The following is a 22,137-nucleotide window of genomic DNA, read 5'->3' on the forward strand; positions in this document are numbered from 1 at the left end:
GATAATATGTTACTGGTTGAAAGCTTTTCCTATTTCTAAAATTTAGTTCATAGGGCAGGAGTTACAGCAGAAATGGTGCACAGTGGAGAAAAACTTTTTCTAGATTATCCAGAGCCAAAGAGACTCTCATATGTCTGGGAGAAAAAGAAGTGTCAAGAGATAGGAGAGGAAGACTGAGAAAGAGGGATGGTCATCTGTTTTGATAATAAATTATTTGTGGAAAGAGGAAAGTTTCCCCCTCTCTTGTCTTTGAGGGAGGGCAAAGATATGTTCATCTGGCTTCCTTACTCCAAACCAAGAGACCCCAAGAGAATTTAATGTTAAATTTGTGGCATGTGTGAGAAACGGAGACCAACAATTCATTGCCTGATTGTCTATCCACTCAGTCATCAGTTTATGCAGGCTCTGATTTCTAATATTCAACAAGGGTAGAGATGCTGCTCTTATCAGTCATAATTCTAGATATGGCTCTAGATGCCTTTCCTCTGAGCCTGGATTTCCAACTGTCTTGGTAATCCTGTGAGGTACCAAATATCCTTTCCATTGTTTCCATATATAACTTTTCTATATATTACTTTTCTGCTTAATGTAGACAGCCTGCTTCTGTTGGCTGATAGAACTAAATTGTAGAATTGGCTGAGTGGAGGAGGAAAGATAGTGAGAACCTATAAAGCCAATACTGAGAGTGGCACTGCAAAAAGATGAAAGAACCAGGGTTCTTGATAACAATGCTGTCATGTGGCTCAATCAACCAACTTCAGAACTTGTTCTTTCTATGATCCTCTTTTTTATGTGTGATAATAAATTTAATCATGGTTTAAGCCAGTTCGAATCAAGTTTCCCATTATTTGCAACTGAAAGAATCCAGGTGGAAAAAAGCTATTACAACAATCTACCCATGTATTAGTGATGTTGGGAGAACCGAATCAATTATTGTAAACAAAGGGGCTTGCATAGGACCTAGTTAACAGTAATCATTCATAAATGTTAGTTCCGTTCCTTTCCAATATTACCTGTAGTTGCCGGATACTGATGCGTAAATCTGATTCATTAAATCCATATGGAATATTCCAACCAAGAGGACCAAATTTCTTTCTCTCTTGCACAAGGGCATGAAAAAAACAAACTCCAAATAGCAACTTCTCCCATGCCTTTCATGTAAAAATTATACAACAAAAATTACGATTAGATTTTCATCAGTAAGATGAGGGGAACAGGTGACCTTTTTCATTACAAGGATCTATGACCAAGTATCTATTTGACTATGTATCTAAAGTGCTATTTTTAAAAGATCTAAAATAATACTTATTATTAAAACATCATCTTATCACTTAATTCAAATTTCCAAAGCTAAACTAACCACAATATTAAACTTCATTAAAATGCAAGAATGTTACAATTTGATTCAGATATTGGCTAAAATACCTTGGTATTATTCACAGATATTTGCAATCTCAGTACTCAAATGTTGTCCTGTAGTTTTGCTGGCATATATTTGAGACTATAAGTTCAGAAGAATAATTATTAGGATTTGAAAAATCCCAATATATAATTCTAGACTTTGTTATTTTTCATCTAGAGATCACTTTTGAAACCATTGTTCATTTGGTCTATACATGATAACTTCATATGTTGAAATATGGATGTCACATGGGCCTCTCATAACCTGTGTCAGCATTCTGGGTATGACCATACATTTTTTAAGGTAGCCCTAAGTACATTTCAAGCACTTATGCCATGTACTTTAAGTCAGGTAACCTCAAACAGTTCTAAGTCTACATTCTGAATGGCTGGAACTACAGGCATACTTCACTGTACCTGGCTTATTTATTATAAAAGTGCAAGCAGGACATGGTGGTGTGTAACTGAAGTCCCATCTACTCAAGAGGCTGAGGCAGGAGGACTGCTTAAACCCAGGAGTGCAAGACCTGCCTGGGTAACATAGCAAGACTCTGTATCAAAAAAACCAACCAAACAAACAAAAACAGTTTAAATGCAAGCCTTCTGCTGGGTGTGGTGGTGCAGGCCTGTAATTACAGATACTGGGGAAGCTGAAGAAGGATCACAAAGTTTGCGACCAGCCTGAGAAACTTAGCAAGACTCCATTTCAAAATAAAATTAAAAAGGCTGGGGATGTAACTCAGTGGTAGAATGTCTGTCTAGCATGTGCAAGGCCCTGGGTTCAATTACAAGCACTGCAGGGTAGGGAGTCAGGGGAAGCAAGCATGCTATGCATTACTAAACTGATATATTCTTGAAATAATGTACATAAATCAAAGCATATTTTAAATATACTAGATAAATGCTATGGTGAAACATCTGATATGAGAATAACATTTTGGCAATGGAAAGAATTAACATGTATTTTCATATATTAATAAATCATATTAATTTACATATACTTTCCAGACACTGTATTTTCACATAATTCATTTTCTTTATGTTTTTACTTGGTGCATTAAATACAAAAGTGGAATTTGTTGTGATATATTCATACATGCACATAGCATGATGTGATTTCATTCTGCAGTTCCTGCCCTTTCTTATCCGTCCTTCCTCCTCCTCAGTTCCCATGGTCTATTCCACTGTTCTCCCAACTATTTTCAAGAGATCCAACCCCCATCTTTTTTTTTTTAATTCCTTATTTCTCTCTCACTTCTGCATCTGAGAGAAAACATTCAACCCTTGACTTTTTGAGTCTGGTTTATTTCACTCAGCATTCACATAATGGCTTTTCTTTAGGCAGAGACCATCATTCAAGTTTTGGAAAACTAAATAGCTGCATTGTTTTCTGTCTTTGGTCTTTATTTACATTGGGTTCCTCCAAGAGCACAACTTGAAGGAAAGATTAGGGTGAAGGTGGGCTTATATGGGAGGTGATCCCATGAAGCAGAAAAGAAAGAGTGGGGAAAGGAACACAGGGCAAGAGGAAAAGTCAATATTAGAATGAGTTATTAAAGATTTTGCTATGGCAGGGATACAATTCTTCTGAGAAAAGTGTTCCCTGTCAACAATATTATTTTCACCAATAAGTAAATAAATTAAATAAAAAAATAAAACTCAGCAAAGGGGAGGGAGGGAGGGGAGGGGACATGGGGATAGGAAAGATGATGGAATGCGATGAACATCATTAGCCTAGGTACATGTATGACCGCACGTGTGGTACGACTCTATATCGTGTACAATCAGAGAAATGAAAAGTTGTGCTCTATTTTTGTATAATGAATTGAAATGTATTCTGCTGTCATGTATAACTAATTAGAACAAACAAAAATAAAATTGACAAAACTCAAAGTGATAATGTATCTGTAGGCCATAAGGGCTCTGGTGGCATAGAGAATTCCTGAAGACAGAAAGCAGAAATGTGCATACTTAGATGGGATGCTATCAGCCTAAGGCGAATGAGTACACAAAGATCTATCATCTCTTTTACAGTTGTAGCTAAAATTAGATATGAACTGAAGAGATGTGAAAAGGGATATCAGGAAAGTTTGCTCATAGTCCTATTATCTAGATTCCTCCATCCTGCCAAAACTAGATGTTCTAAAAAATTCTTAAAACACAATGATTTTCAAAGTGTGATTTCAGGATCAGCAGTATCAGTTTCACTTGAGACTTAGAATGGCAAATTCTCAAGCCCTATCCCAGGCCTACTCTGGGGATGGGGTTCACCAAGATGTTTCACTAAGCCTTGTAGGAGAATCTGATGCATGCTGAGAATGAATGTTACAAGGCATTTGCACTTTTTCTGATCTTACTTCAGCTTCCATTTTTTTTTAATATCAGAGAAGTTGCTTGGTGAAGCCTTACTTATTGCCAATGATTATAAAATGATGATATGTGACATGGATGCTAATTTTGGATGTCCCCAGATACCAATATTGCTTGCTCAAGTTGTAATATAGAAAGAATCAGAGTGCTTCTTTCCAACACAGCACAATTTTTTTTTTTTTAGTTATCTGAGCCCCAAATTAGTTCTGCTTGTTATTCTCTGTTTCGGGACCTCTTTCTTCTAGGTACTAGAGTTCCTAGGTACTAGCTTCTAGGTACTGGATGAGAATCAAATACTATACCACTTCCTCCATTCTACTAAGTTCTTTTTCTAGCTAAAAACACACAAAATATTTCCCTTTCTCATAGCCTTACAAACAAAATGTGCAGAAGTAGAAGCACACAAATTATCATTAAGCAGAGGGGGCTGGATTCCAAATAATTTGGTCATGTTTCACCTTCAGTAACATTCTTCTAGCTCAACTAGGCAAATATGATAAATACTATATGTTGAAAAGAGGGCGGAGGGACAATTTTCTCCCAATGCTGTTTCCTTCCATGGTGGGAAGCCTCAACTAACATATCATCCCTTACTTTTCTCCATCCTTATACTTATTTGCTATAGAAGAGGTAGTAAATTTTGGGGAAAATTAACCAATATGCGTGGCTCAGCTTCTCCTTTTTCTCTCTTAGAAATGATCTTCTTGCAGGGAACTGAGTTTTCCTCTATTCCTATAGAGGTAAATCTTAATTCTGGGGTTCAGTTAATAAGTAATCCATTTTCTCACAGATATAAGTTACATCATCTTCCAATCTAGCCTATATAAAAAATTAAGATTATGCTTAGTTCCTCTATGTTTATATTCTTTCCTGCTTCTCAAGTGGTAAGAATTCAGACAGTATTATTTTATTGGGACCTTCTGAAGTACCCAACACCATATAAACTGTTTTAGATGGATATGCTGAAAAACATTATTAATATGCTAAGACATTATCACTTGAATTTAAGTTCCATGAAGGCAGATTTCCTTGTATCTATTTTGTTCTCACTGCTTTGTGTCTAGCACCTAGAGAGTGCCTAATACACAAATTTGTTGAAAGAATGAATAAATGATGTAAAAATAGATTACTACTCTTGGTTGTTAACTGAAAACCCTGTTGTACTTTGGTTTACAACCTAAAATACATTCGTTCATTCAAAAATATTTATTTCAATGTTACTACTTGTGGTGAGCAGAACACAAACAACCAGGAACAAAATAATGAAGGAGTAGGAATAATTTGTCTTGTTAGGAAATGCATGAATTTTAAAACATTAAATAACAATTTTATATTAACATATTTAATCACTATGAAACAATTTAAAAGTTTCAGAAGTTGAATGTTACCAGTTCTTTTCCCTGACATCCTTTGAAAAATTGAACATCAGAAATTGGATCCGTGAGATATGACTGAAGGAGATTTAGCCGAAGACCCGTGGGAGGTTCATTAGTCATTTTTACTCCATTCTGTAGAATTGTTACTGGGAACTAAGACAAAATATATGAAAAACATTATGCAAGATAGCAATCTTAGAACCTAAAAATGCATACAACTAGTGAATTAACAAATGTCTAAAACTCAAGACATACAATGTAACAGCTAAATTGACTTCTATAATAAACAAACATACTTTTGGAGATGGGTAACTTGTGAGCCAAAGCCTAAAGGATGAGTTACAGGTTTCAGTACTAAAATCTTCACATATTTTTTCCAACATGGGCATCCAGGAGACAGCAAGGTGACAATTCTGTAGGCAAACCCAAGTTCCTTCTTCTACTGCTGCTCTAATCATTTTTGTTGCAATTGGTCCTTGTCCCTGTCCCAGTGAAATGGCTTGAAATTTATTTCCAGACATAGACTTATCATTTGCAAATTTCAGTAAGCCTATGAAGAGAACAAGAAATTACTTTAGAATTATAAAATATGCCTTATGATTTCTATGTATACATGTATTATCATAGAAAGTTCTAGTTATCTCTCCCTATGAATGCCAGATTTACTAATTTATAATCATATAACAAGTAGGCAAGAGCAAAATATTTTAATTGTAATTTCTTAGAAGTTTACAATATTACAACATATACACTTACTGGCCATGGGATCTGCTCCTGGAGACAGCACAAAAATTAAGGGAATGGTACAGTTTGAATCCAAATAACTCTTTGTCAAATCAAATGGTGGAGGTTCTACAAACTTTTTTCCGAGTTTGTCTGTTACATAATTTGTTATAGCTGGTGTTATCTGGTGAAGAGAGAAAATGTGGTCTTTGGAGTAATTTCTATTTTATACAACAACTTTGATTATTATTGAAAAATGAGAAAAAATGAAATTTGAACCTAATGGCCAAAAAAAGCATTTAGCATATCAGACAAAGCACTAATTTCCCTAATATGCAAAATGTGTTTGCTAATTTAATAGAAGAATAGCAATCCAAAAGTAAAATGGGCAGAGGAGAAAGCTGTTTATAGAAAATGAAATACAAATTGGTCTCTTTCTCATACACACACACACACACACACACACACACACATTATTATCAGGTAGGAGAAAATGAGGTAAGTTTTAACAATGTATCAAGATATTATGAGTTAGAGTGAGGAGAAATATTGAGGAGAAATATTCAGGAATCAAATAATTAGGTAGCCTCCTTTTGAACCTGCCCAGAGATAGAATGAAGCATTAGATAATGCTCCTTGTGTGACTTTACTGAAAATGTAACAAGTAGAGAGGGAGGAAGGAAGGACAGAGAAGGAAGGAAGAGACTGTTGTTATCATTTTTAACACCTTCATATTATATATGGTGTACCTGGAGCCAAGGAAAGTGAAGTGACAACAGATTCTCTCCTTGACCAAACCTTAGGCTCCTCTAAGTCTTTTTTCTTCTAGGCCTTGTCCTTAGGAGACCTTCTGTAGCAAGAATTCTTTTTTTTTCTTTTTTAATTTTTTTGGTTGTTCACAACATTACAAAGCTCTTGACATATCATATTTCATACATTAGATTGAAGTGGGTTATGAACTCCCAATTTTACCCCAAATGCAGATTGCAGAATCACGTCGGTTATACATCCACAATTTTACATAATGCCCAACTGTAGCAAGAATTCTGCTAAATCAGTTTAGTAAAAACCCACCATCCTTCATATCTGATTAAATCAATCACCCTAATCCCTCAAATCTGATCATAATGGCCTGCTTAAAGCAAAAATCCTTTGGGTCAGGATTCTCTCTATCCTACTTTCTCTCACCCTTCTCTTTGGCTGCAAATCCCCAACCATCTCGGTTGTATTCAGAGTTGAGCCTTCTGTCTCTCCTCTATTGTGAGCCTTGATTACTACTTGTTACAAGTCTTGAACAGTCTTTCTTACTGTTTAACATTTAAAAACTGTAAATAAATTTTACTTTACCGCCAAAGTTTAAACTATATGTGTGAACATAGATGTTTGTGTTTTCTATCAAGTTTTTCCTTTTGTAACACATAATAATCTTTCTTGGTGTGTGAAAAATGGTATTATCTTACTTATCCCACCTATAAAAATATTTTTATACACATTTGGACTAATAATTTTGTGACATATACAAGATTTTCTACCATCTTCTGTTTCTAGTTAAAGGGATTAGAATTACCTTCCCACTATAAACAATTTTAAAACAGGCAAAATTAATAAAACAACCATTAAAGACATTGGCATTAGGTGGTGCAGGACTGTGATCCTAGATAAAAAGGAAACAAAGTGAACCCTATTGATTCCTCAGTTTTCTTCTTAACAGAGGGTAAGACTAGAAGTAGAATGTTATGGTTTGGATCTAGAATGTCCACTAAAGACTCATATATTAAAGACTTCGTTCCCAATGCAGCAATTGAGAGGTGGGGTTTCTGGGAAGTGATTGAATCATTACATCTATAATCTTATCAACAAATTAATCCACAGATGGATTCATAATTGAATGGACTATTGGGAGTTGGTGAAAACTATAGGAGATGGGACCTAGCTAGAAGAAGTAGGTAACTGGGGGCAAGCCCTGGAAGGATATATCTTGTCCTATTCCCTTCCTCACTCTTTTTGTTTGCTTCCTGGATGCCATGAGGAGAGCAGCTCTGATCCACAACATGTTTACTACTAAAGGCTCTGCTTCATCAAAAGTCCAAAATGATGGGGCCAAGAGACCATGGACTGAAACTGCTGAAATCATGACCCAAAATAAACCTTTCTTCCTTTTAAGTTGTTTGTATCGGGTATTTTGCTACAGCAATGGAAAGCAGACTCATACACAGCACTGCAGTGTTGCTGGACTGATAAGACAGAAAAGGAATTCAAGGAGACCAAGGCAGCCAGGAGTTGTAGAGTTCCAATTAGGAGAGAACTATTCAGGCAGAGTTCAGAAATTTGTATAAAAAAACCTTGGAGTTTTTTTTTTTTATGAATACTGTGGCATGTGTGTATAAGGCCAAGCAAAGAATGATTGGGGAGGTGTGAGCTGGGGGTTCAGGGAACTATCAGAGTTCATGCAAGACTAGAAATTCATTAAAGTTCCCAATAAACACAATGAGGAGTCCTTGATGATCACCTGGGACATCCAGTAAAGATCCCATAAGGGCAACACTTTAATAGTTGGGCTAAACTATCAGTTGGAAAGACTATTTAAGATGATCCTTAACAAATTTTAATAATAATAGTAATACTCAAAAGGAACAATTTAAAGTCAAGTAATTTAATTATATAGCCACAGGAGTTGGCAAACTTACTCTGTAGAGGGCCAGATAGTAAATATTTTTGGCTTTGTAGGACACATACAATTTTTGATGCATATTCTTATTTTTAAAATAGTTACTTTATAATGTGTAAAACATTCTTCTTTCATGGGCTGGATAAAAGAAATCATGGGGGCTGGAGTTGTGGCTCAGTGGCAGAGTGCTTTGCAAGCATGCGTGAGGCATTTGGTTGGATCCTCAGTACCACATATAAATAAATAAAATAAAGGTCCATTGACAACTAAATATATATATATATATATATATATATATATATATATATATATATATGAAAAAAAAGAAAGAAATCAAATGTTGGATTTGGTCCACAGTTAGTGTTTGTTGATCCCTGAATAGTAGGACAAAGCATAACAATCTTTTTTAAAAAATATTTTTAGTTGTAGATGAACATGATAACTTTATTTTATGTATTTTTTTAAATGTGGTGCTGAGGATCGAACCCAGTGCCTCACACATGCTCAGCAAGCACTCTACCACTGAACCACAACCCTAGCCCCACAACAACAATCTTTTTTTAATATTTATTTTTTTAGTTATAGTTGGACATAATACCTTTATTTTACTTATTCATTTTTATGTGGTGATGAGGATAGAACTCAGGGCCTCTCACATGCTAGGCTAGTGCTCTACCAATGAGCCCACAACCCCAGCCTAAAACACATAATCTTTATAGGAATATAACAAAAATAAGCCATCAGTAATTTACAGTGTACAACACCCAATCAAATATTATTGGACATGCCCAGAAGCAGGAAAATATAATCTATAACCAAGAGTAAAATAAGTTGACAAATAAGTATAATAAGTAAAATAAGAGATCCAGAAATGATTGAATTAGCAGTTAAGGATTTGAAAACAGTTATAACTTGTGTTTAAAGCTTTAAAAAATGTGAGCAGATTGAAAAGTGAAATAGAACACATATAAAAAAAAAACAAAAAAACTATTCTAAAGATGAAATACATAACTAAAAAATGTATTGGATGGGATTAACACTACAAAAGGAAAAAAATCAGCAAACAAAAAGAGCATCAGAAACTATTCAAATGAATACAAAGACACAAAAGATTAAAAAAAACACATCATTTTAACATCACTAGTATGGCACTATATCAAACAGCCTAACATATATATAATTGGAATCTTGAGTGGGCTGGCAAAAAATATTTGAGAAGCCAAATGCAATGGTGCATGCCTATAATCCCTGCTACTTGGGAGGCTTAGGCAGGAGGATCACAAGTTGGAGGCTAGCCTGGGCAACTTAGACTCCATTTCAAATTTTACAAAAGGGCTGGGCTACAGCTCAGTGGTAGACCACCCTTGGATTCAATCTCCAGTACCACAAAGAAAAGAAAAAAAAATCCTGAAGAGGAAACAATGGCCAAAAGTATCTCCAATAAACCCACAGATGAATAATTACCCCATCTGTGGGGTTCTGAAATGAGATACTGTGTTTGATACCGTGTGAGTATCTGAAATGAGAATTAAAGAACCAAATAACAGTGCTGGGATGTAGTTCAGTGGTAGAACACTTGCCTGGCATGCACAAGGCCATGGATTCAATCCCTAGGACTGCCAAAAAACAAAACAAAACAAAACAAAACCAACCTACCCCCCACAAAAATCAAATAATAATACAGCTGTGTGTTACTTAATAACAGGGATTAATTTCCAAGAAATGTGTCATTAGTTGATTTCCTGAGTATCACAGAGTATTATCTACAGAAACCTACCTGATATAGTGCACTATACACCTAGGCTCTATTATATAACTTAATGCTTTTAGGCTATACATCTGTACAGCATGCTACTGTACTGAATATTATAGGTAATTACAACATAATGATATCTAAACATATCTAAATGGAATCTAAACATATCTAATCAAAAATATATATAGTAAAAGTATAATACAAAAGAAAAATGTTGCATCTGTCCAGGGCACTTACCATGAATGGAGCTAATTAGGACTGGAAGTTGCTCTGGATGATTCATTGAATGATGACCAAATGTGAAGGCCCAGGACATTACCATGTACTACTACAGAGTCCATGAACACTGTAGACTCAGTATACTGAATTTTAAAAAGTTTCTCTCTCTTGGATAAGAAATTTAGCCTTAACTTACTATTATATTTTCACTCACAAATTTAAAGTTTTTAAAACTTTTTGAGTTTTTTTTTTTGGTAGAAACTTAAAACATACATTGTATAGCTGTATGAAAATATTTCTTTATAGTCTAATTCTATAAACTATTTTCTATTTTTAAAAATTCTCAAAATTTTAAATCTATTTTGTAAAACTAAGACACAAACACACACATTAGCCTAGACCTGCACAGGATCAGAATTGTCAGTATCATTGTCTTCCACCTTACATCTCATCCCACTAGAAGGTATTCAGGAGGTGTTAATGCCCATGGAACTGTCATTTCCTATGATAAGAAGGCTTTCTTTTGAAATACCTTCTGAAAGGCTTGCCTGAGGTTGTTTCACGTTTTTTAAAATAAAGGGGAGTACATTCTAAATTCTTAATTAAAATATAGTGTAGAAAATAAAACAGCAATAATCATTTATGGTCATCATTAAGTATTATATAGTTACATAATTATCTGTGCTATACTTTCATATGACTGGAGGTTCAATGGATACACCAGCATGCCACAAACATGTAAGTGATGCATTATACTATGCCCTCATGATGGACACAACATCACTAGGTAACAGAAATTTTTCAGCTGCATTATAATATTATGTGAACTTTGTCATATTATGAGGTCCATCATTGACGGAAACATCATTAAGCAGTACATGACTATATCTTTAAGACTAGTATTTCATAAATGGCAAATTATCTGGATTCCAAATCAACCACATATGTCTTTTACCTTATCTGGCCTTAAGCACCGAAGAATTATTATTTTCTGTAGTTCATTTAGATTCTTATCCAATGGTGCTGGAAATTTTGCATTATGTGGCTCTTTACTGTCATAGATTTCCCGCCATTCCAGTAAATGTTCACAAAAATGGGTCCTAGTAGAAAAAGTTTAATAATTATTGTTTTTATTTGGAAAGGTTTTGAGAGACTGTTGAGCAAGGGGAAAAAATAAAAAAGTTATAGAGCCATTTAAAAATCACTAGATTACAGGAACTGTAACTGAGGGGAAGCTGGAAAGTACACTCTAACTAGGAACAGAAATGAATAAAGGCAGCTGGCAGAGTAGGAGAAGACATGAGAGAAGAAGCCACCAAGACAACCCTTGACTCACACAATTCTAAAGAGAGGTATAATAGAAACCACAGAGCCTATAAAACTCGGGCAATGGGCATGATAAGTATCAACCTCATTGGGTACAACTGGAAGTTCTTCAGTATCATATTTACCAGGGTATTATTTTGGTCCTGAAAAGAAATGCCATTTTGGGGCTGGGATTGTGGCTTAGTGGTAGAGCACTCGCCTAGCATGCTTGGGGCCCTGGGTTTGATCCTCAGCCCTACATAAAAATAAATGAATGAAATAAAGGTATTGGGTCCAACTACAACTAAAAATAAATAAATAAATATTTTTTAAAAAGAAATGCTATTTTTTTGTTTGAGAGGCTGAGTCAGGAAAATGGTAAGTTTAAGGCCAGCCTGGGCAAGTTAGTAAGACCTTGTCTCAAAATAAAAATTTGAAAAAAGAGCTAGGGATGTGACTCAGTGGTAGAATGCTTACCTACCATGTGTGAGGTCCTGCATTCACTCCTCACCACCAAGGGGGGGGGGAGGGGAAAACTATTTTTTGCTTGCTTGCTCCTTGGACTAACAACTGCCAACTTCTCCTTGAATAACATCTGGCAAAAGAAAGTACAGAGCAGAAGACTTCAGCTGCAGAGGAGGGGACAAGCAGGAAAACAAAGAAGCCAGAATGGAATTCAATGTATCTTTCTTCTCATCATGAGGAAGGATAGTCATTTAGCCCATAAGTTGTGAGTGAGAGGTAAACTGACCAAATACAGACCTCAGATCCCTTTGCTTTGGCAAGTGACTAATATTATACTGACAGATAGAAACACTGATATTATACTGATCAGCTCTTCATAGTATGGCATCATCAACCTATGTGGCCTGAAGACCTCCACATTCAATGTGCACCTAATGAAAACCTCTACTTCATCAATTAGAACATGAGTTCTATATGCCAGGTCCTGCTGAAATCACTTGGATTTCCACACTCTGTTGCATCTCATTGGACATGCAGAGACCCCCAGGCTGCATCTTTCTGCTCCCAGCACTACTTTTCATCAGTAGTATCCCAGGTACAGACCAGCTTGACATGCTCTGCAGTTTTCAGATCCCTGGGTGCCTAATCCTGTGCATGGTCCATGAACATTCAGCAAATAATTGCTTCAGTACTGGCTTGTCTTGGCAGCTCCAATGACCCTGGGACTACATGTAGCTATCAGTGAGTCTTGGCCCAACAATATGCTCTTATGGCTTCTTTGCTGTTTAATAGCTATTGTTCTAGGGAGATCTTTGCCATTGACCTGCATTGTCAAAATCAAGGCAAGGGCTGGAAGGCCACCCTTCTTTTCCTCAACTCAACAGTGACCTCTATGTGAACCCTCCAAGAAGAGCATAACTGATGACATCAGACATGGCTGGAAAGAACAAGCTATGAGATCCAAGGGCCACTAAGTATGTAAGGGGAACAAAGGTCAAATAAAATGAGTATGCCCACCTGCTAATGCACATGCACAAGAAAGAAGGAATCCTGGGTTAGGGGGGGTGCTGGGATTGTGGCTCAGAGGTAGAGTGCTTGCCTAGCACGCGTGAGGTTCTGGGTTTGATCCTCAGCACCACATAAAAATAAAATAAAGGTATTGTGTTTACCTACAACTAAAAATACATTGAAGAAGAAGATGAAGAAGATAAAGAAGGAGGAGGGGGGAGGGGAGGAATGATGATAATAATAATCTTTGTGGCAGGGCAGAATGGCTACACAAAAATATGGAATCTCCACAAATATGGAATCTCCACAATACCCACCAGCTCAGAACTATATCTTTCCCATACCCTGTTTTCTGAGGCCGACAGTTCATGCTGATCTGCTCTTCTTGGTCCTCTTCCAGAGGCACTAAGGGCTATTACTGGCCATCTGGCTATTACTGTTTTTCCTAAAGCTAATTCTGTAGGGTATAGCCCAGAAGAATGTGATTTGACTTAAGAGAGTAAAGAGTGGCTTATTTCCAGTTCTCATGAAGGCATTTTAAGTGATACGCAGATCCCATCTAATTGCTTGCTGGGGGCAAGGTGAACTTTTATGTGGAAACATTTCAGTAAAGTTATTTCAGTTAAATAATTGAAAATCTTTGTCATAAAAAGCACTTATTTCCTTTTCTTTAATTTCTTGTTGGTTAGGCCACTATTACTTAGAATAGTACCTCTCCCACACACTTTTTTTTTTAATAAAAAAGTCTTTTTTTTTCCCTAAGGACTGAAGATGGCAAGAACTGAAACAACTAAATTAAAGCTTCTTTTACCAGAAGCCTTTGGAGAATACTAATGAGACAAATGAGATTGTGTTTCAATGCCTGGCTCCCAGGAAGACATATATCTATACTTGAGAAAGCCAGCTGTAGTGGAGAAGAAAAGGGTAGTCATTTCTCAGTCTTTACAGAAATACTTAAGGATTAAGTTTGAAATTATTAAACTTGGTCTTCTCAATTTCACTATCAACAGTAGATCTTTGGGATTCTTCTTTTATTACCATTCAGAGGCACAGAAAGATAGTTCTTTATAATGAAAGAAGTTTTAAATAATCTTTAATCTACCTTTGTTGGGGCATCTTCCAGAATTTAGGGTATAGAAGCTTTTGTTTATATAATGGTAACCTGAATGTCAGATTCAAGGGTACAGGGTCAAAGAAATTGGCTTTGACTTTTTGTAACATAGGAGCTACATTTGTATACAAAATAATAAAAAGCCCATCTTTCTACCAACCAATAAACTAAAAAGAACCATAAAAAATCACTAAATTACAAATCTACTCATTACTATTCAATGTTAAATAATCAAATGTAAATAATTACTTCAATTTTTTGAAGGCAGGAAATTCACTTGCTCGACAAATTTCTTCCCAACTTTTATCCTGCAGCCAAGTTGGATCAGGATTTTTCTCAGCAGCCTTAAGACTTACTCCTCCAGTTAAAAGAAACATCAGTTCCTGGTATTCAATTTCTTTCTTTGCCCTGTATTTCAAAAATAAGGGGGGTATTTTAAATTGCTGACTTTAAAATTGAAAGACATCAACTTCTGCTGTAGAGGCTGGATGGAATAATTGGGGCTATACTTAATTTCCTGCTGTAAACAACAATAAAAACCATAAAAAATTAATGAAACTGTTTTTTTGGTAAATTTTATAATAGCTAGTGCAGAGCTATGGCCACTGAGAGAAAAGAGACAAATAGGTGACTCATAAGATTGCCTGAGTTGTCTACCAAGTAGCATTTTCCAGATTTGCAGGGTACAGAACTAGTTAGATTCAAATCTTGGCAAGTTTCTTGGGTTGAACAGATAGAATTTAGTTATGGTGGGCTAAGCTGGCTGGAATTTATTGGCAGAGTATCAGAAAGGGGGAAGTTAATTGAAAAGAAGCTCCAGAAAAATTGGTATAGATGCTCTTTTACTTCTACTGGAAAATACTAAGGAATGTAAGAGCAGGGCAAAATCTCAGGAGATTAGGCAAAGAATGGGAAGCCATACACTGAATAGCTCTCAGAGACCATACACTACTGAGAGATATGACTTCTTGCCAAGCAGAGGTGAGTTTTTGTTGAACAGCTGAGGAATTCAGTGTTGACACAAGAGGGGCTATCTTAGTAGTGATGCTAACCTAGCTTTAGAATAAAGGTTACTTCAAAACTGCCATAAAAAACCTTTAAAAAGTCTTTAAAAGATCATAATACAGTAGTAACTTAACTACCTATCAAAGTAAAGTTTAAAGCTCTTTAAAGGAATACTAAAATTCTAGAGTTTACTAATACATTCATAATATTCAGAAGGAGAAAAATCAGTGAATATACATACAATAAGGGGTTGAGCCTACTTTTGTTAAAAAAGTACTGATTCTTCACTTGGTCCTGAGGATGTCTGATGGGTAATTAAAAGCAGGAAAAAAGCATGACACCTCTGCCTTCACATTGCATTGGTCTCCTTTTGTTGCCTTAAACTTTAGGTCAAATTCCTGTTCAAATCTGCATGTAGACATGTTAATCACTTGAGTGTCTTGGTAAATACAAGGTTGATATCTCTAAATTTGCCTCATCTCTCTTGACCTCTTTCACAATTAAAAACACCAAGAAAAGAGTAACTAAGATATTTTCAAGAATCCAGAAAAAGCGAGACTTGCAGGCAGATCAACCTATGATGAAACTACCCCACTATGTGGAGGAAACTATCCTATAACAAGAACTGAGGCTGCCTCTCTAAGCAAAAGCAGTGTAGAGAACCAATCGTTTCTCAAGGGATAACAACATCCCCAGAGCCAGAAGGAACTTATAGAACCAGATCTGAGATAATTATCAACCAGACCACAGTTTTGACCCAAACTGCTTAACTATGCATACTTCATGTGCCCAGCTTCTGTCCCTTCTCTATTTAACTCAGAACACTGGGACTCCTTGTCTTTGCAAGATAGCTATACTGAATAAATTCCTTTCCAATTCACCATTACTTTTTCTGCTTGATTTTTCAGGGCAAGTGGCCAGACCAACTCTATTATGACTCCCCACAGTGAGGCCATACAAGTAAAATGTATGAAAAAAATAAGGCTACATGGGGAGAAATGAAAGTATATTGTTGCAAGTCGTTGTACTTCATATGAACTATATAATTTTATTATATTTTTATACTTCACATATATGAAGTGTAAGAAGTATACTTGGGGCTGGGATTGTGGCTCAGTGGTAGAGCGCTCCCCTAGCATGGGTGGGACCCGGGTTCGATCCTCAACACCACATAAAAATAAAGGCATTGTGTTGTGTCCATCTACAAAAAAAGATATTCTCTCTCTCTCTCTCTCTCTCTCTCTCTCTCTCTCTCTCTCTCTCCCTCCTTAAAAAAAGAAGTGTACTTACAGTATGTACTATAAAAGTATAAGGGATTATAGTCCTAACACTATATAAAGTATAATTTTAACTGAAAATAGATTATAACATAAAAAGTTATAATATAATCTAAAGAAACCACTGAAATAATAGAACAAAAGATAGCTAATATATCAACAAAGGGGAAGAATAATTAAATATTAAATATGCAAAATAATTAAAAGAAAAACAGAAAATGAGGAAATGTGAAACAAAAAATAAAGAAACAAAATCAAAACAAACTATGATGACAGCTTAAACATAACCACATCTATATCACATTAAATGTAAATGGTCTAAACAATCTCATTCTCATTCAATGATAGTGATTATAAGATTAGATAAAAGAATCAGGACTTAAACTACATGCTGTCCACAGAAACAAAGTTTAAAAGTAAAGAGATGAAAAGAAATGGAAGAGTATAAACTATAGAAACACTAATCAAAAGAAAGCTTGAGGATTTCTAACATTAGACAAAATAAATTTAAAAGAAAAGGATATTACCATGGATAAATGAGGTCAAGTTATTTTATCAAGAGGATATAATGACTCCAAATATTTATACATCTAACAAAAGAGCATCATCACAGCACAATGCAAAACTGAAAAGAGCATTAAAAAAAATTCTATAGACTGTAATCCCTCTCTTGATAATTGTAAAAGTAGACTGAAAATAAATAAGAATATGGAAAACTTACAAACCATCATGAGCTACTTGACATTTATAGAATATTCTACCCAGAAATAGTAAAATAAATGTACTTTTCAAGGGCATACAGAAAATTGCTAAAGACAGACAACATTCTTGACTATACAATAAGTCTCATTAATAAATTCTAGAATGGGCAAGCTATGGAGAATGAAAGCAGACTGTTGGCTACCTGGGGCTGGGAGTAAGAGTGAAAGAGGGCAGCTCTTTTGGGTGATCATCATCATTGGTGGCTACTTTCACTTCCCCCTTCTCCTCCCTAATCCTTTTAAGTTCTCTCCCTTTCTCCACCAGCATTCTAAATTATAAAGAGAAGTCTAAATGTCTAAGATGTTAACTACTAAATAATCTTTAGATTTACAGCACCCAGCACCTATCCAATGACCTTTGTAATGCCCCTCCTGAGACCTTAACCACAGGAGGTAGAGGTCATTTCCAATCTTCCTACCAGAGAAAAAGAAACTTTCAACCTGAATGATAAAGACTATAGGTAGTCTCCTTGCTGTCCTCCTCCTTTCTCTCTGCGTGAGAGCCCTTTGCAACCCTAAGCCACCCAAGATGGAGTTTTATGGGGTATTCCTTCTATCTTTTTAAGTTTGACAGCCCTTGAATACATCTGATCCCTTCCTATGAACTCTCATTTCTTGAATGTTGGCCTCTGAGCAGTGAGTGGGTAGCCCAAATCTTTGATTCTGGTAAGAAGAGCAGGAACTTGCTAAATTGGAATAGAGAAATGTTTTAGATCATAGAAATGTTCTAAAATGAAATTTTAGTAATGATTACAGAAGTAAAATGTACTAAAGTTTTTTAACTGGATTCTTACAAAAGGTGAATTGCATAAATATGCAAATTATAATCTAACAAAAGAGCATCATCACAGCACAAAGCTTGATAAAACTTAAAGAGTAAAGGATATAGCTTGATAAAACTTAAAAGAGTAAAGGAGATCTCTATCAAATTATCTCCACTTATATATTATTAATAGAAAAAAGTACAAGAGAATACCTGTAATGTCCTTGCTTAGCATCTGGACAGCCATCTTAAGTGACAGCTGCCATTTTAAGAAAAATTTTGCATTCTCACCCAAGGGCATTTTTGAGAAGACTCACTACTCCCTCATACCAACCCAACCTTTAACCACCAGCATTAGGACCCGCCTGGCTCTAATCTCTGAGCCTGCCCCATAAAAGTCCTGAACACCAAGCCTGTTTTTTTAAATATTTATTTTTCAATTTTCAGTGGACACAACATCTTTATTTTATTTTTATGTGGTGCTGAGGATCGAACCCAGTGCCCCGCATATGCCAGGCAAGCGAGTTACCACTTGAGCCACATCCCCAGCCCACCAAGCCTGTTTTGCCTCTCTCTGTCTATGGAGAGATATGTGTATCACCTGTGTTTGGTCTCCGTCTTTCATTTCTCACTCACCAGTCTTCCGGTTCCTTGCTTTCTTTTCAATACCTATAATGTATTGCTTTGTATAAGAAAGCAAAGTAAGAAAAATGGACATATATTTGCTTAATTTTACAATAATTTAAATTTAGAATTAAATAAATGGATTTAGTACCAGATTAGTTACACCTGAGAGAGAATTATTGCACTAAAAGAATAAAGCTTTGAGAGACAATAGAATTTAAAAAAATAGAAGAGGGGTAAGAGACCGGGAATAGATGAGAAAGTCTAAGAACTAGAAAGAGAGAGAATGAAGCAGAATTAATACTTGAAAAAATTATGACTATTTTCCAAAACAGTTGATATTAAGTAATAGATCCAAGAACCCCTTTTAATTCCAAGCAGAATAAATAAAATAAAAATACATTCTTAGATGTTACTATGGTAATTTCTTTGGAGAGGAAGCAGAGACTAGTAGAGATTAGGAAAAAGCACCAGGGGGCTTTTAGAAAAATACAGATAATTTCTATTTCTTGGTATAGGTGATATTACATGGGTTTGTTTACTATTATAATTCATCAGATTGAGGTTTTTTCTCTAAGTACAGTTACACATCAATTTTAAAAAGGCATATTAGGGACATAATACTAAAGCCTCTAAAAACTAAAACTAAGTAAAAAGAAACTTTAAAAACACCTTGAGATAAAAAGCACTTTATTTTCACAGGCAAAATAATTTATAACAATGGAAGCTAGAAAACAATGAGTAGTTTTAAAGTGCCAAAATTCTATACCTAGCAAATGTATACTTTAAGAATAAAAGTAATAAGATGACTTCACACACAAGAGAACTAATAGATTTCATGACCAGCAGACATATACTAAATGAAATACTGGAAAAGTGTTTTCAGGTAGAACAGACTTCACATGAAAACTTCAAAGAAATGACAGCAACCAAAAGGGCAAATATGTGAGTAAATTTAAATGATTTACGTTATCAATAATAAAAAATCTTATAGAGATTAAAATACAGAATATAGATGACAACAATGTCAAAATAAATGGGGTAAACTGAGTTAAAATGTTCTAAGTCTTTGCATGCCTGGGAATAGAAACTACATAAACAAATAAACTAAAAGTAAACAGCAGAAAGATCAGTAGAGGGAAGAGAACAGGGGAGAGAAAGGGGAAATACTGGGGACTAAATTAAAGCAAATTATATTCCATGCTTTTATAGTTATATCAAATGAATCCTACTGCTATGTATAACTAAAAAGGATGACAACAACAACAACAAAAAGAAGTATGACAAACCCACCCCAATCTTTAATTTCATTTAGTATACCTACAATGCTATTGTTTTAAAAATTTTCTCCCCCATTCTTCAACTACAAACTCTTCCTAAGTGTTTCTTGTAGGAATGAGACCTCTTGGTAGAAAACATGGAGTCATATGGACCTGGATTTTAAATTTTATTGAAAAAGGTCCTCTTGGAATCTTAATATCATATTTGGTGAAGCAGATAAATAATAACACTGTTTTAGTTAGGACTAAAAGTGACAAAAACTTCAAATGTCCTGCATATTACCTGTCATAAGTGGACTTTCAATAATAAATATTCCTCTTGTCGCCAAAGAAGTCAACTTAATGTTGTTTAGGATTTCCTATTTGCTAAGGTAAATATTTTACATATTAAAATTATATTGAGGGCTGGGGATGTGGCTCAAGTGGTAGTGCTTCGCCTAGCGTGCGTGAGGCACTGGGTTCGGTTCTCAGCACCACATAAATGTGAAATAAAGATACTGTGTCCATCTAAAAACTAAAGAAATAAATATTTTTTAAAAATTATATTGATTTATATTCTTAATCTATTTTTGAAGTTATAATCTTTGAACAAATCAGCAATCATAGATTAAACTTTTTCCTTAACTACAAATGTGTGACTTCTTTCTAATCTAGTCGTTTTGAATATCCTGCACTGTTTCTTGTATACTTCATTGATCAGCAACCTTCATGTGAAATATTGAAATAAGAATAAAATGTTTCTCAACACACACACAAATGTATTATAACAACAAAAAACCTACACAAACAAAAATATTTAAAGTGTTGAAAGAAATAAGCCACCAACCTAAAACTCTGTATCCAGTTAACTGATCCTTTAAAAATTTTTCTATTTTTTTAAACTTATTTTTTTAGATATTGATGGACCTTTATTTTATTCACTTTACTTATATGCAGTGCTGAGAATTGAACCAAGTACCTTATACATGATAGGCATGCGCTCTACCACTGAGCCATAACCCTAGCCCCTTAAAATTTTAATAAGATTTTTTAAAATGAAGGATTAATTCTCACAGACAAAAATTAAGGGAATTGTCCCAGGTAGGCCTGATTGCAAATATGTAAAGGAATTTCTTCAGAAAATGGAAAATTTTAGGGGAAAGAAACTAGTATTCTATAAAGAAAGGAAGAGCATGGAAGAAGGAATAAAGAAGATAAAGTTTGTTCAAAATAATAATAGCAACAATGCATTTTATCATTATGTTTTATGGATAAGAGAAATGAATGAGAGCAATGTTATAAAGGATAGGAGGACTACTTTGGTATAAAATAGTTGCACTCAAGAAATGAAAGAAGATGTAGACTAATTGTAAAAGTATGTTATAAAATCCAGGGCAATCAGTAATAAATAAATAAATAAATAAATAAGTTTAACCCATTTTGAGTTGTTTTTTTGTATACAGTGAGAGAGAGGGGCCTAGTTTCAATCCTTTCCATGGGTATATCCAGTTTTTCTAGCACCATTATGATGAAGAAGCTGTGCTTTGCCGGGTTTCTGTTCACGACTAAAAGGCTCAGGGGTCACTCTAGTTAAACTGGGCTAACTGGACTGTGCAAAATAACCACACAAGAGACAAAAATATCTTTTTGCTTGGGGTCACTCCTCTGACCTTAAGGGTCCGCAGGAAGAGAGAGAGCTAGAGCAGAGAGCACGCACTGACCCCTTTTATTAAAGAGAAGCTATTCAAATGAGGCAAGGGGTCAGGTTTCAGGGGGCTGAGTCTATCTTCATGATGTCCACTGTCAGCAGGTTGACTGACACCTGGGTAGGCCACACCCAAGGGCACAGTAAGAGAAGGGGACACACACAAGGCACTTCCATGGAAGATTCTATCCTAAACAGGGCAAGGGGTTTTATTACAAAGGAACAGGTGAGCATAGCTTCACCCATGGGGCTGTAGCAAGACACACCGATGCAGGAAACACCGACCCTTGAACCCAAAAAGGGTGGGGAAAGCTCTGCCACATTTCTGCAATTGAGTGCCT

The 22,137-nt window shown here is 35.3% G+C and overlaps 1 protein-coding gene and 1 pseudogene across 1 annotated transcript in view; one reads left to right on the forward strand and one right to left on the reverse strand.

The window, feature by feature from the left end:
* Positions 1-22,137, reverse strand: part of Dnah12 (dynein axonemal heavy chain 12) — a 262,207-nt gene that overhangs the window by 17,398 nt on the left and 222,672 nt on the right. Inside the window, exons 60-65 of the mRNA XM_077795643.1 lie at positions 14,652-14,810; positions 11,469-11,613; positions 5,904-6,054; positions 5,444-5,697; positions 5,160-5,300; positions 1,014-1,151 (exon numbers count right to left, since the gene is read on the reverse strand). Of these exons, the coding sequence (XP_077651769.1) occupies positions 1,014-1,151; positions 5,160-5,300; positions 5,444-5,697; positions 5,904-6,054; positions 11,469-11,613; positions 14,652-14,810 (988 nt within the window). The remainder of the gene's footprint in view (positions 1-1,013; positions 1,152-5,159; positions 5,301-5,443; positions 5,698-5,903; positions 6,055-11,468; positions 11,614-14,651; positions 14,811-22,137) is intronic.
* On the forward strand, positions 12,573-13,342 carry LOC113182606 (DDB1- and CUL4-associated factor 4 pseudogene; annotated as a pseudogene).

This window comes from Urocitellus parryii, chromosome 3 (assembly GCF_045843805.1).
Source record: "Urocitellus parryii isolate mUroPar1 chromosome 3, mUroPar1.hap1, whole genome shotgun sequence".
Taxonomy (NCBI): Eukaryota; Metazoa; Chordata; class Mammalia; order Rodentia; family Sciuridae; genus Urocitellus; species Urocitellus parryii.